The 17,359-nt window shown below is 37.6% G+C and overlaps 1 protein-coding gene across 1 annotated transcript; it reads right to left on the reverse strand.

Annotated features, from left to right (window-relative positions):
* Positions 1 to 644: 644 nt before the first annotated feature.
* On the reverse strand, positions 645 to 7,675 carry dnpep (aspartyl aminopeptidase). The gene is made up of 15 exons (XM_083533620.1): positions 7,537 to 7,675; positions 7,328 to 7,418; positions 6,174 to 6,262; positions 5,425 to 5,538; positions 4,304 to 4,429; positions 4,081 to 4,205; positions 3,875 to 3,965; positions 2,751 to 2,858; positions 2,368 to 2,445; positions 2,164 to 2,244; positions 1,835 to 1,995; positions 1,572 to 1,611; positions 1,383 to 1,484; positions 1,112 to 1,279; positions 645 to 795 (listed from the first exon to the last, which is right to left on the reverse strand). The coding sequence occupies exons 1-15, from the start codon at positions 7,540 to 7,542 to the stop codon at positions 745 to 747; spliced, it is 1,431 nt and encodes a 476-aa protein (XP_083389746.1). The 5' UTR covers positions 7,543 to 7,675; the 3' UTR covers positions 645 to 744.
* Positions 7,676 to 17,359: the final 9,684 nt, after the last annotated feature.

The following is a 17,359-nucleotide window of genomic DNA, read 5'->3' on the forward strand; positions in this document are numbered from 1 at the left end:
TAGTCCTTATGGCTGTCCCATTAATATAAAATATGGGTTATTATCAGATAGACTACATTTAGTAATTGCACAACTACAATCTATATATACACCAATAAAGCATAACTCAATGTTATGCCTGATTGGTGACCATCATGACCACCTGCCTAACATTGTAATGGTCACCCTTTTGCTGCCAAAACAGTCCTGACCCATCAAGCATTAACTTCTTCAGCAATTCGAGATACAGAAGCTTGTCTTTTGGATCGGACCACGCGGGACCGCCGCTCCAATGAGCCTTCGCCGTCCACGACCCTGTCGCCGGTTCACCACTGTTCCTTCCTTATACCATTTGTGATAAATAGATTTTTCCTAGTTTAATTTCAGGACTTAATACGGCACCACAAAGAGTCCCAAAAACTTGATATATGGGATTCTTTATTATTATTATTATTATTTCTATCAAATACAATCTGCTTGAATGAGAAACAGTCAAAAAATTTACAATCAAACAGATAGAAATATAGTGAGTAAAACAGTCTCATTCTTCTAATCCAGATTAACTTGTGCTCAGAGTAAATGTAGGACCGTGTTATTTCAATAGATGTACTTGATTTGAACTTGATTTAGAGTAAAACCCTTGATCATATATGAATCAAAAACAATGAACTAAATGATCACTTTATTAAGATGAGATGGAGAGATGTTTATTTGGATGTGCATCTGTCCACCTGTCTGGTTGTGGGAGGGTGTCAGAGCAGCACGCTAGTCCACCACAACCATCTTTCTCACGGAGGAGAAGTGCTCGAAGAAGCCCTGCAGACAAAGAGGGAAACAAATCTGAGTATGTGTGTAGTAAATTCTTGTGCAGACTCCAGAAACTGCAGAACAGATGCTGCCGAATTCTTGAATGGCTCCTTAATTTGGAGCAGCTACACTGTTAAGGTTGAAATTAACCAAAGCTTCATTATTTTTTCTGTGCCACCAAAAACATCAATAAGGCTGAGTGTGACTTGACAAGAACCAAATTGGATTGAGGTAGTATTCTAAAGAAGACACAGTCCCTGAAGATTGAGAGGATAGAAATTAATTACAAAATGATTTAATATAAAGATCATAGAAATGGAAAGACCTTAAATAGAGTTGTGCTTTGGAGGACTCCAGAGGTGCAGCACATCTCTCTAATGGAGTGCATGGCCAGCTGAGGAGCACCAATGTCCAAAACTGGAATTCCGAGCCGAGCAGCCAAGATGGGCCCAATGGTAGTTCCACAGGGACTGTCGTTCCGTACCATCACATCCTGGAAGACACACAAATCAATGCCTGTGGTGGGCTGGTTTTATCTGACATCAACTGAATAAGGGTCACCTGAACAGGAGATCAGTATTAAATATTAGATCTACCTGAAGAGGCACATTTATCCTTCCTGCGATTTCTCGTATAATGGAGGCAGTTACAGCGGTTGTGGCATATCGCTGGTTGCTGTTAAATTTTAGGACCGGACCCTAAAACCAGAACACCAAGATTTTCAGCACACAGAGTAGAGGATAAGAAGTGTGTGTGTGTGTAACAGGGTGTAATGGTTACAATACCTTATGGAAAACTGGTCTGTGGTTCTCTTCATGTTTTTCCCTGTAAGAATGAAAAACAAAAAAATTAATACCTTCAACCACATGAAACTATAAAAGCTTTTACAAGAACCACAGGCACTGAAAATGAAAAAAAGGAATCCCCGGTTTTTACGGATGTTTATGGTCCGACACCTGTATGTTTGTAATGTTCTTGCTTTAAAAAGATATACGGTTGTAAGGTAACGAATCTGGAAAGAAATGCAGTGCTTGGCAAAGTAACTGACTGGTAGTTTGGGTGCAGAGCATGAGCCATGTCAGCACTGATCATGAAAGAGATAGGCATGGCTTCCTGAAATGCAGTCAGATTTTCCTGGCTGGTTGCCAGGCGACACAGAATAAGCTCAGTCAGGTTGGACATGGCGCCCTGAGCACTCTCTGACCCTACCTGCAGGACAAAAGACAATGATTTGGATGTTCATTATGATAAACATCAAACAAACAAAAATGTGCATTATTTTGTCTATAATGGAAGAGGAATGGAAAGAAATGGAGAGGCAAAGCTACCTTTTCTTTTTTCTAGCACATCAATGAATAAACAAAATGATTTACTCACCTCTTCGTTGTCATACAGAGTGACCATGCGAATATTTGTCTCTCCTGAGAGAGAGGCAGTAGTACTAGACTCTATCAGAGCCTAAAACAGATTAAGACATAGAATGTTGTAAAAGCAGCATTTGTTGGGTTGTGTGTGCAATGTTACGTGACTGGGGTCATATTTGAAAAAAATAAAAAAATAAAACAAAAAAAAACACCTTACCGTCAGAGCACAGAAGCAACTGTGAAGGTTGTCCAGACGAGGAGAGAAAATAAACTCTTCGTACACACCACCTAGTGCCTATAAAATGCAATACATACTGTATTAGTCTTATTTTAAATCTCTCTTTATGAGTTTGGTAATATCCCACTTTACTTAGATGTGAAATGTGAGTCAAGCCAGGCGTGAATCCATTACACTGATAAATGCAGAGAGACAGCATCAAATAGAGTTGTACAAACGAACCCCCTATCCATAGACAAGTTTATTCTCCCTGGACGGTCCTGACAGGCGTTGAGCTGCCGTGTGTTCAGACGTGGCACCGGCAGCTTCTAATTTGCTTTGATAAGCAAAACATCCTGTCAGATGCTCCTTAGAGGACTCACCGCTGGCTGGGTGTCTGCCAGACACAGCTCAAAATCCAGCAGTACATCAGACTTGACCTTCAGCTCATCACAGAGCAGCTGGAGCAAAGCCGAGTGGTGTTTCTCTGCCTGAGGAACACACAGAAGGCCAGATTCTGTTTTTTGTAAAAATTTTATTATATTTACAAACTCACTGCCTATCACATTGTAAAAGCCCATATTCCCATTCCTATTGAAATATCTTTGAATCTATTCTCTGTGTTTCTCCCACCATGTTTCTGAAGTATAGTCAGTAAATAGGACACTAGTCTGACTTTGATCAACAGACATAAACATTGTGTTTATATGATTATATATTATAAAATATATATTATATGTATGTAAAGATACAATACACATACAATATTGTATATATATATATATATATATATATATATATAATTATACACGGTTTTCTTAATATGGCAATGCAGAATTCATATTTAGAGGTGTATAAGATAATAAACACCTAGTGTAGTGATAATGTCTGTTTAGCCTCTACCAGAAGAACATTATAGGTTAATTAATATTCAAATGCATTCTAAGAAGAACCCCATAGGACTATGTAGTGAGTCTTTTCTGTAATGACTCGGATTGTCTCAGATTTTTTAGTATTTAGGGAACAGTTCAATCTCTGGCTCAGATGAAGCCTTGAGGCTGAAGTAAAGGTTTAGCCTCAAAAAAAAGGATTACGACTAGTCTTGGGCTTGACAGGGACGGTCTTACAACATTACCGTCATATTATTATTCAGTGATTTATCTGTTAGTATTATTCCATAACCAATAAAATATTAAGCAACTACCCTAGAACTATTATGGTAAAAAATAGTAAAAAAAAAAAGTAAATTTGGACTGGGTCTATTTACTAAAATGTACCCAATTCTTTTTTTTTTTTTAAACCAAACAGCTTTTTGACCAAAATGTATTTAGAGATTTGAATTGACTTAACCATACTTTTGACATTTATTTCACTCATTAATTATACACGTTTATATTAGACAGTGTCTTCACAAACTTTAGGCTGACATTCTGTGAGTTAGAATTGTAATATGCACCCAAAAAACATACAGAGAGAAAAAAAAATTATTGGAAGATTGTAGACTTACTGTAGATCCTGCAGTGCAGGTGTCACTAGAAGAAGTGACAGAAGCACCTGTCTCTAGCTCTTCCTTAATGGCGGTGGCCAGTAAAGGCACACTGAATAAAACAAACACACCAAAAAAATTACTACACAATATTGCATTATATTGTATTGTACTGCTTCTAGTCTCTTCCTCCTCCCTGTAGCCTGCTCCTCATCCTGTACACTCACAGGTGGTTTTCCTTATTGGGGCCAAACGAGTCATTGACATCCCTCTGCAGGTGAATGGCCAGATGGGGGATCCTCAAAATGGGCCGTTGGACATGCACGAGACGATGCACCAGCTTGTCTCCATCCTACACTCACAAACACAGAAATCAGATGTTTGTACTTCTAACACAGCCGGGGTTAGATATCCATGTGTAATCTGTATATCTACACTTAGATGACATACCTTGACCATGACACGGCCGGCAACCGTCAGATCCCGATCGAACCACGTGTTCCAGATTCCTCCTCCGTAGCATTCTACGCCTACCTGCAGGCAGCCTGACTTTGTCTTCTTGGAGCATGGCTTTACCTGGTCACAGGTGTGAACACACATTACATACCGTAATTTCCGTACTATTAAGCGCACTCAAAAATAAGCCGCACCCACTGAATTTTACAAAGATTTTTATTTTGAACATAAATACGCCGCACCTGTCTATAAGCCGCAGGTGTCTACATTGAAACTAATGAACTTTACACAGGCTTGAATGAAAGACAGTGTCTGTTACACGGCTTGTATCTAAACAGTAGCCTACCAAGAAAGTCATTGTTTACCGTCTTCCTCCTTCCTTTCACAACAATTTCTCTCGAGAGTTTATCTTTTGGCATCGTTGTGCGTTTAAAAATCACCATCGGTGAAGCTTTTCTCCCGATGCCGTGCAGCTCAGAACACAGGTGAAGTGCGTTTTTTCATGCTCAGTTGTTTTTTAACGTGACGAATGATTCTCCTTTTCTGTTGTCAGTCCGAGTGAGCGGCAGGTAAAACATCAGAGGAACCTCATCCATATTTATGATGTGGTGCGGCCTGATTCAGTTGGAGCGCATCTGATTTAATATAAAGAGTTTCATTGGTTCACCTGAACCTGTTCGCAATTTCATTGGTCTAATGTTATGGGGCTCAGTTTTTTTTAGCATGAAGCTTGTGAAACCGGGAAAAACCCAGGAAAAATCCATAAATTAGCCGCTTCATTGTTTAAGCCGCAGGGTTCAAAGAGTGGGAAAAAAGTAGTGGCTTATAGTCTGGAAAATACGGTATATTACAATACACATATTTCCATTTTTCTGGATGCTTAATCTATTTATCCAAAAGCATCTATGTATAAAAGTCCTGGGCATGAAATCTGCTTCTCCTATATGCCAGAGTGAGACATCTGTCCACCGATGGTTCGTATAATAAGATCAGAATCACCTGCAAGTTTTTGTGCCTATACATAAAACAATCATGTATAATAATGGTCTAGATTTCTATACAGTTTAGGAAATTCTCAAAAAAAAAAAAAAAAAAAACAGTTTGTAAGCCCTTACTCTTAGACAAGGGCTGTCCGTGTGGGCTCCGATGATGGAGAACCCGTTGCCTGGTTTGTACAGTTCACCCACAGCAAAGGCAATGATGGTAGAGTAGTTCCGGGTCACAAAGTACTGTAGAGAAAGAGAGGAAAAAAAATAGACAACGCTATAAATCCAGACAGGACAAATCATTTATTAGATTTATGCTCAATTCTGGCACATTCTACTAGAAGAAAAAGTGAATTACTAGATGAGTCCAACATACAGCATCATCTGATGCTGGTGCCTGATCCTGACAAGCTACTAACCTTCAAAACTTGTCTAAATCATCATCAGTTTGGAGGTCTTACACTCACTTTCTGCTCTTGTAAATAAATCCAAAGCCTCGCCCTTGCTTTAATGGATAATCTCACCTGGATACTAAAGATTTGTACTAATGATCTGCTGCTGCAATCGGATAGACTTTCCTGTGCTCATCATCCAAGGATTTTAATTCACTGTACACTCACTTAAGATATCCATGTATTTTTTATTTCTGAAACATTTTCTCTCCTCAGGTTATTTCAGACATCTTTCCCATATCACTATATCTAATTCGGATTGCTTACCAGGGATTTAACAAGGATGCTTTGCATATTTAGAGAGAATAGCTTTCAGGCATCAAAATTTAAATTTCTTTAGGTATATTTAGTTTCTTAACTGTTGCATATTTTGTCAGGGATTGTTTCTGCACGGAAACATGTAAACACAGATACACACACACATACTAGTTTTGCTGGTTTGATATCCCAGTGTTCGGATTCCTTCAGCTCGGTAAAACCAGCTTTTAAAAGCAGAGTCTTGCACTCCTCGACCACTGTAAGAAAAAGGGATAAAAAGTGAAAAGAGCAATAGGAATAAGAATTAAAATCCTGGCTCTAATCTAATACAAATTGCTGCCTTGGAGGCACATTATTGTTGAGATTAGAGGTACATGTACTTTGTACTTAAACCCTTACCTGGATTCATCAAAGCTTTGATCAAGAACAAAGGTTCAAAAAAAGGGCACAGTGCAAGTATTAATGACTCATGAGATAATTCCTGACAAACAGAGTTGAGACTGTTCAATCTTTTCCAACTTAAGTAACATTCATAACCATAAAGTCCATAGTATTTGCTATTGTAATAGATCCTTATGGGGTTATGTTGCTTTTTATTGATTCAATTAGGTCGCTGTCTATAGTTCATTCTTTTGAAACTAGTATTGGGACCGTTTTTGTTTTTTTGTAATTTTTTTATCTACTCCTACTGGCCATAACAGATAAATTAGGAATCTATTTTAGAGCAAAAATTTCATCCCTATATATGTTGTGTTTTTTTGGAATGGCTGCTTTGATAACATTTAATAAAAAATTGTGTGGACTCTGTATTTTATCAGACACTTCATCTTTTCTATCCTACCAAGCTGTATTTAAAAAAAAAAAGATCTTTCCGGACGTTGATCCTTTATGTTTCCTTCTGTGGAGCTGAGGATGAATCTGTTCTTTATCTCTTCTTCTGGGAAATGTGCATATACGGCTTTGTTTAGGAAAGGTTTGCACATCTTTGTTTGTGTATTTTTTTTTTTATCAACCTACCTATCTTGCAGGCTAAATGTTTGTTACACGAATGTAAATGGCAGTATGCTGAGCCCTATTTTGTTTGGAACTTACTGTACATCCTACATGGACACTCTTTTAAGCCTTCCATGTCTCTGTATCATCTGTTTGATATTTCTTTTTACAGTTTTATATGTAATTCTAGTTTCTTTTTACCCCTGGCATTGATGTCTATGCTTTAAAGTATAATAATAAAAATGTCCAATGTATCCTCTGCAATTATGCATGCACATAAACTAGTTTAATGACAGATCAGACATGGAGCTGTGTGCCAGAAATCTTACCATGATACGGTGAAACTCCACGATTAACAAAATTTAGAAACTCTTTGGCAGCGGTTTGAACAGCTTCCTTTGAGGTTTTCATGATGAAAGACTACAGAAAATAGAAGAAATCAAAAACACAAGAGATGCATAAACCAAACCATTGGATATGTCTCCAGACTATTCTGCCGTGATGTACAGCAACTTAACGTCTTTTACATTGATCTCACCTGCATAAATGTTCAGCAAAAATTTCCAGACAGCTTCAAATATCCGCAATAAATCACTAAAACTCTGTGCGTCTGTGCGTAAAATGACAACCGCCTGACTGTCACCATGGCGCTCTTCCGCCATCTAGTGTTTTGGAGGGCAGAGCCGGATGATGCAGTAATCCCAGGATATATTTATTACAGAATGCTGACTGCTCAAACAATAAACAAGTCACAGTAGAAAAAAATATTAGAATAATGAACATAATACAAATTGATTAAACATATAATATCTCTCTCTCTCTCTCTCTCTCTCTCTCTCTCTCTCTCTCTCTCTCTCTCTCTCTCCATGTCTGTCTCTCATATACTATACTGTATATGAATGTAGAATTTTGGGTAACAATTGTAAGAGCCAAATTCCTCCTGAATTTCTCCTGGTCGATGTGTGTGTGTGTATTTATTTATATATATATATATATATATATATATATATATATATATATATATATATATATATATATATATATATACATTTGTCTCAGTTGTTTAATTTATGTTTGTTTTTGTCTACTTTTGAGATTTGTGTGAAATGTGACACGTGATTATGTGCTATATTTACTTTTCTTTTTTAAACACTAGATGTCACTATAACATAAAATGAAATATGTTGAATTGCCATCTAAAGATAAACATGAAATGATAGACCAGAATTTTAGCTTTCGTCTCCTGAATTTTACATCCAGATGTGTTAAACAACTCAAAACTAAAATCTTTAAAGTGACACACACCTGATTTTCCGAAATGTCTGACAATATTATTAGGCAATGTTTCTGGCTGCTCAGTCAGAAACATTGATGGTTTTTACATTGACAGTTTTAACAATGAATAGCTGAGAATTTCAGCTCTTGATTTGAGCCTAGGTTTTGCCTGAAAAACTACATAGCCAATGCAATGAAACCATTTAGAATGTGCTAAATAAGACAGAAACCAGAGCTGTACTAACAATGAAGACAAGCAACAATTTGGCTAGCAGTTGATGACAGAAAAGGTGTGAAAGCTGTACAAAAAAAAAACCCAAGACAACAGCCAGCTTAAAAAAAAATCCTAGGTAGGATGAACATTTCATGTGAAAATTGATCCTCTCAATTAAACAGCAGTATCAAAAGTATTGAGACCCACAGCAGCCACACAGCCTCTGCACTGAGACAAACAGTAGGTACCCTCGCCCATCACGTGCATGCTGATTTCTATTGGTTAAAATGTGGAACACACACTTTTACCGTAAGTGTCATAATTGACAAAGGGACCTCTGCTGATGAGGCTTGCACAGGGTACAAGCAGATATTAATTTATATGATTGTTGCAGATATGTACTTACTTCCAACCAAGTCTTAGCTACGTATAAGCTTAGTAATGAGTCAACTCAGTTATGTGCAATAAATCACATTCTAAATAATCTATACATATTATTTTAGATTTACTTTTTTAATTAAAGATTTTATTAATAGTTTTTCCTAATTAAGAGAACATATCTTGGCTTGTGCTGATGTTAAATATTGCAAATGCCTACACTTAAATTGGGTTTAGGCAAAAGGAATATATGTACGTATGTATAATGCCAACTCAAAAAATCTCTGTCCCTTGAAAAACTTCCTCCAAACAACCAGCTACAATATTCAGAGCTTGATGTTACACCTGAAGAGGTTTGTTTTGAGTGCAAATGGTATAAAGCTGTGATTTCTTTCTTCCCAGTACAAATCTTGCCATGAAATTGGTGTGTTTAGGTCTGGGGGTCACTTGATTGATGTTATACACATATATTGTATATAGATAAGGACATGTCTCTTTCTGCCGTGAAAAGTTTAACCTGCTTTCCATTGTTGCAGAGGACCCAGCCCTGTTTGTCTTTTAGGTACATCTCGGACAAACTTTTAGGACTAGTATAGCTTTTCAGATTTATAAGAGCAAAGATAATGATCCCAGGTGATGCACAATGTGTGCAGATAAGAGAAATAGCAAAAGCAGGAAATACAATCTGTACTGCTCTGTCCTCTCAAGATATTGGCAATTCACCTTAGATAACAATGTGCAGAAAGGTCATTCATCCCCTAAAGTCCCTTTTCAGTTAAATTACAGGAGGATCAATGGGAGTTCAATGGCATTGTTAATACTGAAGGACACCAAAAACGATTCTGCATTACAGAGTTTTATTTACGTAAAGAATCAGCTATAGATTGTTGACATCCAGAACCCAAAATCCTTTGTATCACAACACTTGCCTGAAGATGCCTTTCATGTTTCATGTGTGTCCATACAAGCAGTACATAAAGCTATTTTTTTGAGACCCCATTTGGATTGATTAGTGATGTGGAAGTCATGTTGGTTGCAAATTTGCCAGAATGGTTTTTATAGCTATAATATGAGATTTTGGTAAAAGACCAATTTTGGAAACATAGCTTAAAATAATTGCATGACTTGTTTACAAACATTTTCATCAAATTATGCACAATTTCATACATATTAGTGTATGTGGTCTCACTCATGTTTAGCCCCCCAAAAAGTTTTTTCCACAGAGATATAGTTGTTTTTTGTGTATGAGCCATGATTGACCTGATTGAGTGACTGGCTTATCTATACATTTCAAATTGTGTCTGAAACCATGTAAGAAATCATGAGTTAGAGCTGTACATGTATGACTTCCATAATGTTTTCAAATGTACCCAATGTTTTGATCGTTATTGAGGTGCACAATCACCTGGCTATATTGACTTTAAAATTTTAGGCTCAGTATGCAAAAATAGATTCCACAAATATTATGCAAATTATCATACATTTCTGTAGATGGCGCTAAATGCTTCGAAATGCATCCTTTTTAAAATCTCCCAATTTCTTTTAGCATTTGAGTGAAACAAAACAAAAAGACATATAACTTTTGACCTTATTTTCCTAATAATTTGCTTGTTTTTTTACCCCCAGTAATGCCCACACCCCAATTTTTGCACTGATTTCACCATTCAACATGCTCCTTTGTGGTTTACAGTTTTGTTAAGATTGGGTAAAAAGCTTGGGACCAGTTAAAAAAAAAACAGTTATAATATAAGGATCATAGATAAATATCCTTTATTTATAACACAATGAAAATTCCAAGTCTTTAGTGCTTAAAATACTTGTTAAAAGAAAGGACAGATCAATGTATGTCTAGGTGTGAAGTTGGGTAGGTGTGTGTAGATGGTGTTTAGGTAATTGTGTTTGTAAGTAGGCATGTAGGTAGAAAGTTGGGTGGGTAGGTGTGTGTAGTGAAGGTGTGTAGGTGGGTGGTTAGGAAGGTGTGTATAGGTAGGTGTGTGGGTGGTGTGTAGGTAGGTGATTTGTAAGTAGGCGTGTAGGTAGGTAGTTGGGTGGGTAGGTGTGTGTAGGTAGGTGTGCGTAGGTGGTGTGTAGATAGGTGTATTTGTAGGGTGGTTAGGAAGGTGTGTGTAGGTAGGTGGGTGTGTGTGTATATATAGATGGATGTACTTAAAATGTTTGTAATTTTAATAACAACAGAAATTAAGGCTACTCCTTTGAGTACTTCAGGGTTAAAAATGAAAAGGATTTATTAGAATTAATGCCAGAGCTATTGTTATGAATCAGAAATCCACACTCCACACCGAGGCAGCCATCCGCGGTGCCCTCTTGGAAGCACTTAAATTAATGATATAATCACTGATTTCTGACCAGTCAAGAATTCATAAGCACGGTGGTATAAACTGGTATATAGAATACCAGAACTGACTTTTTTAAATTTCCTGGGTAGTGTTAAAAAGACTATCTAATGACGAACTGATAATGGAAGGTTAAAGGTCAGAAAGTACTGTCACTAAAGCTTGTCAACAGGCCTATGAAATAGATTAATAGTTTATTCTCGGTTACAGGAGTGTGTTTCCCTTGACATGGCCACTTTAATAAACCAATACACATTTCCAGATTAAGATGTGAATGTTTGAATTCTGTTGCCTGGCTGCAATAGAATATTTAGAAACATGACCTGTCATACACACACACACACACACACACACACACACACACACACACACACACACACACACACACACACACACACACACTTTTCGTACTATTCTTGTAAGGACCTTTCAAAACTGTAATAAGTAAAGCAGCTAAATCTATACTATAAATCAAAACCTAACCTTAAAATGATAAACCAACAGCGAATGGATAAAACAGACAAAAATTTTGCTTTGGTGCACACTATAATAAAACTTAAAAATATGTATACACACACACACACACACACATACACCACACACCTCTACACCTTTATGCATTCTGCACATAAAGTTCACTTTCAAGTTAACTCAAAGGTGCTAATAGTTATAGGAGGATGTCAAGTTTAGTAGAGGAAAACTTTTTATAAGCAAATGACAATCTTGAAGTGTGAATTTCAATGTTTTTATTGTAATATTTTTTGCCTTGCTGCAGTAAACGATATAGAAACATAACCCCTTTCTCTGTCTCACCAATACACTCTGTTAGCTGTAGTATGTATTTATAAAAATGCATACAAAAATATATTTGAAAACCAAGCTAATAAGAGAAAAAATAATTAGCCACATTGCTTATAAAAAAAAAAAAAAACAAAAAAAAAACCCAAAAAAAAAAACACGTATCGTATTTACCGGACTATAAGCCGCTACTTTTTTCCCACGCTTTGAACCCTGCGGCTTAAACAACAAAGCGGCTAATTTATGGATTTTTCACAGGTTTTTCCCGGTTTCACAAGCGTCATGCCGCCAAAAAACTGAGCCCCATAACATTAGACCAATGAAATTGCCGAACGGGTTCAGGTGAACCAATGAAACTCTTTATATTAAATCAGATGCGCTCCCACTGAATTGGGCCGCACCACATCATAAATATGGATGATGTTCCTCTGATGTTTGACCTGCCGCTCACTCGGACTGTCTACAGGAAATGCTAATCATTCGTCACGCTGAAAACAACCGGGCATGAAAAAACGCACTTCACCTGTGTTCTGAGCTGCACGCCATCGGGAGAAAAGCTTCACCGATGGTGATTTTTAAACGCATAACGATGCGTCAAACTTTTTGAGAGAAATTGTTGTGAAAGGAAGGAGGAAGACAGTGAACAATGACTTTCTTGGTAGGCTACTGTTTAGATACAAGCCGTGTAACAGACACTGTCGTTTCGTTAAAGCCTGTGTGAAGTTCATTAGTTCCAATGAAGGCTTGCGGCTTATAGACAGGTGCGGCTTATTTATGTTCAAAATAAAAAATCTTTTTCAAATTCAGTGGGTGCAGCTTATATAGTCCGGAAATTACGGTAGTTACAAGTTACATAAAATACATCAAATTCTAGATATTAATGCTGCTCAGAAACGGTATCTGTATGTTGCTAAGGGGAGAGTGGTGGCTCAGTGGTCAAAATGAAGAGGTAGTGAGTTCAAATGTTAGCACCACCAAACACCCCCTCCTGGGACCTTGAGCAAGGCCCTAAACTCGCAACTCTTCAGATGTATAAATGTAAGTCGTGCTGAATAAGGGTGTCTGCCGAATGCCAAAATTGTAAGTGTAAATGTTGCCAATTGAATAGAAAAAGCTCAAATGTCCCTGTCAATATACTTGTTTAAATAATATGCAGAAGGAATGTTCATGGAAAGACTACTAATGATCCTTGCAAATATACACAACACACAGTTTCACAACAAGCTTTTAGACTAATGATGAATAACCTCAAAGTAACAGAAACAACAGTTACACGGAAAACAGTCAATAATGACTTCACCTCAATTATTTCTGTTCCTGAAACCATGGAAAAGAAGCAATTTTCCTTTCACTGAAACACAGGTAGACCCAAACCTGTTCTAGAATCACAATGACCCTGTTCACAAAGCCAGCTACATGAAGATATGGTTTACATGGGTTGGTCTACATGGGAAGATCTTATATAGGGCTAGGACCTCAACCATATTAAACACCTTTGAGATAAATTGGAATGTTGACTTCACTCCAGGTCTCCTTGTCATACATCAGTACCTGACACTGTTGTGGATGACTGAGCATAAATCTCCTTCAACGCACTCTGTGTAATCAATAAGAGTGAAGATTATAAAATTATAACAGCAAATAAAGTCTAAATGTGGACCTGAATGAACAAAAAGCACATATGAATCTTTATGGTCAGATATTATTAAACGTGTGTCTATAAAAGTTTAATTCCGGTTGCCATGTTTGGAAAAAAAATGGCTTGTTTGCATGATCCCACAGTAAATATGGTGGTGAGTATATCATTATGTAGGGTTGAAATGAAATGGAAATGAAATCTGGGTAGAAAATGGCTTTTTCATCAAGATGATGACCCCAAATATAAGGCCAAGGAGACTAAAGGCTGAAGAGTTCTAAAAAAAAGGAAAAAAGGAAATGAAAGTGCTTGTATGGCCTTATGCCTTAACTTTATCAGTGGAGGATTTTGAAATTGTAATGTAGTTTCTAATCTTATCTAATAAATCCAAAGTGTAAATGCAGACTTAATGTCGGTGATGTACAGAAAAAAAGAATTCAAGTGGAAGCTATTGTATGTTGTAAAGATTGGTAGAGGGACCTGCAGGTTATGGAGTGGATTTTAATCATAAAAAAAGAAAAATGCATGTGCACCTTTCTGAACTCATTTCAGATCTTTGGAGTATTTTCTTTTTTGTTGTTGGGTAGGAAATGTTGCTTCAACTTGCCCACCCTGGTGAATGATATTAGCTTTTCTGTATACAACATGCTGGAAATACATAACTGAAAACGTATGTTTAAAACAAACTACCAGACTGGATGCTGGAGTAAGTGCATAAATAAGCTTCAGTTAGTTCAGAATGCAGCAGCAAGAGTCCTCACTAGATCTAGGAAATATGACCACATCACCCCTGTATTAATCAGTCTACACTGGCTCCCAATCAAATCTCGCATTGATTATAAAATTCTACTACTGACATATAAAGCACTTAATGGTCTCGCACCACCGTATCTGAGTGAACTTCTGTACCAGTATGATCCTCCACGCCTACTTAGATCAAAAGGTGCAGGCTATATGTTGGTTCCTCCAATAATGAAGATTACAGCAGGGGGCAGATCTTTCTCTTATAAAGCCCCGCAGTTATGGAACAGCCTTCCAACCAGTGTTCGGGACTCAGACACAGTCTCAGTGTTCAAGTCGAGGTTGAAAACATATTTATTCAGTCAAGCCTTTAATCAGTAGATTTTTTCTCAGGTAAAGGCTCAGATCTGGAGGGAACATTGATATAGAGTGTTTGGTGAACTGGGATATTTGTACGCTGTCGTCCCCTCACATTCACGTGTTCACTCAGGTTTGTTGATGGTGGTGTGGTGGGCCGTCTCTTATCCCAGAGATCCCTCATGTCTGTGTTGCCTTCTGGTTCTCCCTTTTAGTTATGCTGCCATAGCGAGTCTTGCCGGAGTCCAAACTGCACAGTGACTTTAACTCTCATGCAACAATAGGTACACTTAATAATCCATATCCTTCTCTTCCTGTCACCCTCTTCTCTCTCTCTCTCTCTCTCTCTCTCTCTCTCTCTCTCTCTCTCTCTGTCGAGTTAAACATGCTCCTGAGGCTCCAGTGACCACTGTTCCTGCCCCTCTCCCCCCCGTGGATCTTCCCACTTCATCCAGGCCTGCCTGGATTGGACTGTAGTTGATGTCAACAGTCTCCTACACTGACTCAGAAATACACTTCGCTTTTGATCATCATCACTGCACCCCACAACATTGTATACCAGCCACAAATGGACATTCGGTGTAACCCAGATGAGGATGGGTTCCCTCTTGAGTCTGGTTCCTCTCAAGGTTTCTTCCTTATGCCATCTCGGGGAGTTTTTCCTTGCCACAGTCGCCAGTCGCCACCGGCTTGCTCATCAGGGACAAACTTACTCATAAAGAACATATTCATTTTTAATCACCGCATTATCTGTGTAAAGCTGCTTTGAGACAATGTTCATTGTTAAAAGCGCTATACAAATAAAAATGAATTGAATTGAATTGAATGCTGGAAAATTTGCTAGAGAGTCTTTTTGCATATATGAAAGAAGATAGCCTTATGGCAGAAATTTGTTTAAGGTTAATGTCATCTTGCCCTGACAAAAGCTGTGAACCCTGAGAAGTAAACTGAACAGTATGTAGCTGGGTCGAAGTAATTTTTTTACTGATTGTAACTCACCTGCAAATGTGTGAAATCATACAACCTGATACAAGTGCTGCATTGTTTTCCAGTTTTCATTAGGAAGCCATATAGATCAGAATCACTAATGGCCAAGGTGTTCATACAAAAGTGTTTATTTCAAATTGTATTTATTTCTATAATTAAAAAAAACAATCATATGAACAGTCGAAGTTTATTGTTAATTATTTTGCTTCCTGGAATGTGAAGATGTCCAGACTAACTTATTGGTGTCTTTTGTACAGTAAGTTATAGTGATTTATGGTCAGCTTAAGTGTAGTGTGACTTGCTTCAAATATATACGTGTACACATTTACAATCTAAAGTTATACACATACAGGCTGATATTTAAGTGATCTTTAAGTAATCCACATTTAAAACATTTTTACATTGAAAAATTCCTCAACCCGGCTGTTTCTAACAAAGAGATCCTCTGTATACGTGGAAGTTAAACATAAGAAGTTTGCTCTACCTTATATAGAGGTAAGAGCAGAAGCAAAAGACGGACGAGAATGTGGGGGTGAGAGAAAGCTTGAGGGAGGAAAAGACAAAGAGCTAGTTTACATCCTCAGTCACCTCTGATCTCTGTCCCTTCTTGAAGACTTCCAGAGAAGCACTATCCCTGAATGACTATAAATAGGCTATTGCTTTGATGAACTCTTCCTATTGGCTGGTCCATCCTTATTTGATCATTACACTGAACATGTCATTAGCATCGAATCTGGATCAAACATGCACACTGATGGCGCCAGATGAGCAATTCTTGCTTTAAATACCCAAGCATCAATCCTGGCCTCTTGCTAGTATATCTTTTTGAACACAGGTGAGGTCATCAACCAGAGATGCATCATGATAACTGACATCATTAACGGCACCCTGTGTTTACAGAAGCCGAAGCCGAAGAGCATGAATCTCGCTCTTCTAGGAGACACACATTACACGTCTTCTCTGCCTCATGCCTTTCCTTTTTAAGGCAGGTTGAACAGATCTCTCCGTCAGCCTTTAGTGCAGTATTTAGTAGCTCTGCCTTAACAATCCGAGAATGAGGCAGTCTAGTATGCAACTGGTGCATCCACAGGCTATGATGTCAGAACATCAGAATAGCATGATGTGGGATGTTGATGTTCTTGCTCTTTAAAAAAAAATCCAGCTGACAAACTGTGGTTTGTCCCATGAAATCACTGTGTAATCCTTTTATGGGAATGAGACATAAACAGAGATAAGAGCTGACAATCTGAATGGAGCAAGCAGATCCGAAAAAATTATAATTATTGGGAAATTATAAAATTATTAATCTTTAGCTAGGTAAAATTATATTTTAATAAAGCGTTCTTTTTGAAGAATTAGTCTGTATATTTCTGCACTACAATCCACAAACAATCAGCTGGGTACACAGTTGAGAGGGCCCAAGAGACTGCTACAAAGTAGATAAATAAAAAAAGAGAAAACAAAGAAAACAGAAAGATGTTTAAGGCAGAGGTTCATGCTTGAGAAAGAAAGAGGAAGAGAAATGGTTAAAAGAACTATGGGATCATATGAGATGGGATTGTCCAAAAGGCTTTAGGGAGGGGGGATTCACAAAGAGGACCTGACTTCTACAAATAGCCCC

Source organism: Silurus aristotelis (assembly GCF_946808225.1).
Source record: "Silurus aristotelis genome assembly, chromosome: 2".
Taxonomy (NCBI): domain Eukaryota; kingdom Metazoa; phylum Chordata; class Actinopteri; order Siluriformes; family Siluridae; genus Silurus; species Silurus aristotelis.

Excerpts from the sequence above, each read along its gene's own strand:
- dnpep (XM_083533620.1), bottom strand. Across the intron at positions 4,206-4,303 it reads CCGGCCGTGTCATGGTCAAG|GATGGAGACAAGCTGGTGCA; the intron begins GTATGTCATCTA and ends TTGTGAGTGTAG. Across the intron at positions 2,245-2,367 it reads GTTGCTTCTGTGCTCTGACG|GCTCTGATAGAGTCTAGTAC; the intron begins GTAAGGTGTTTT and ends AATCTGTTTTAG.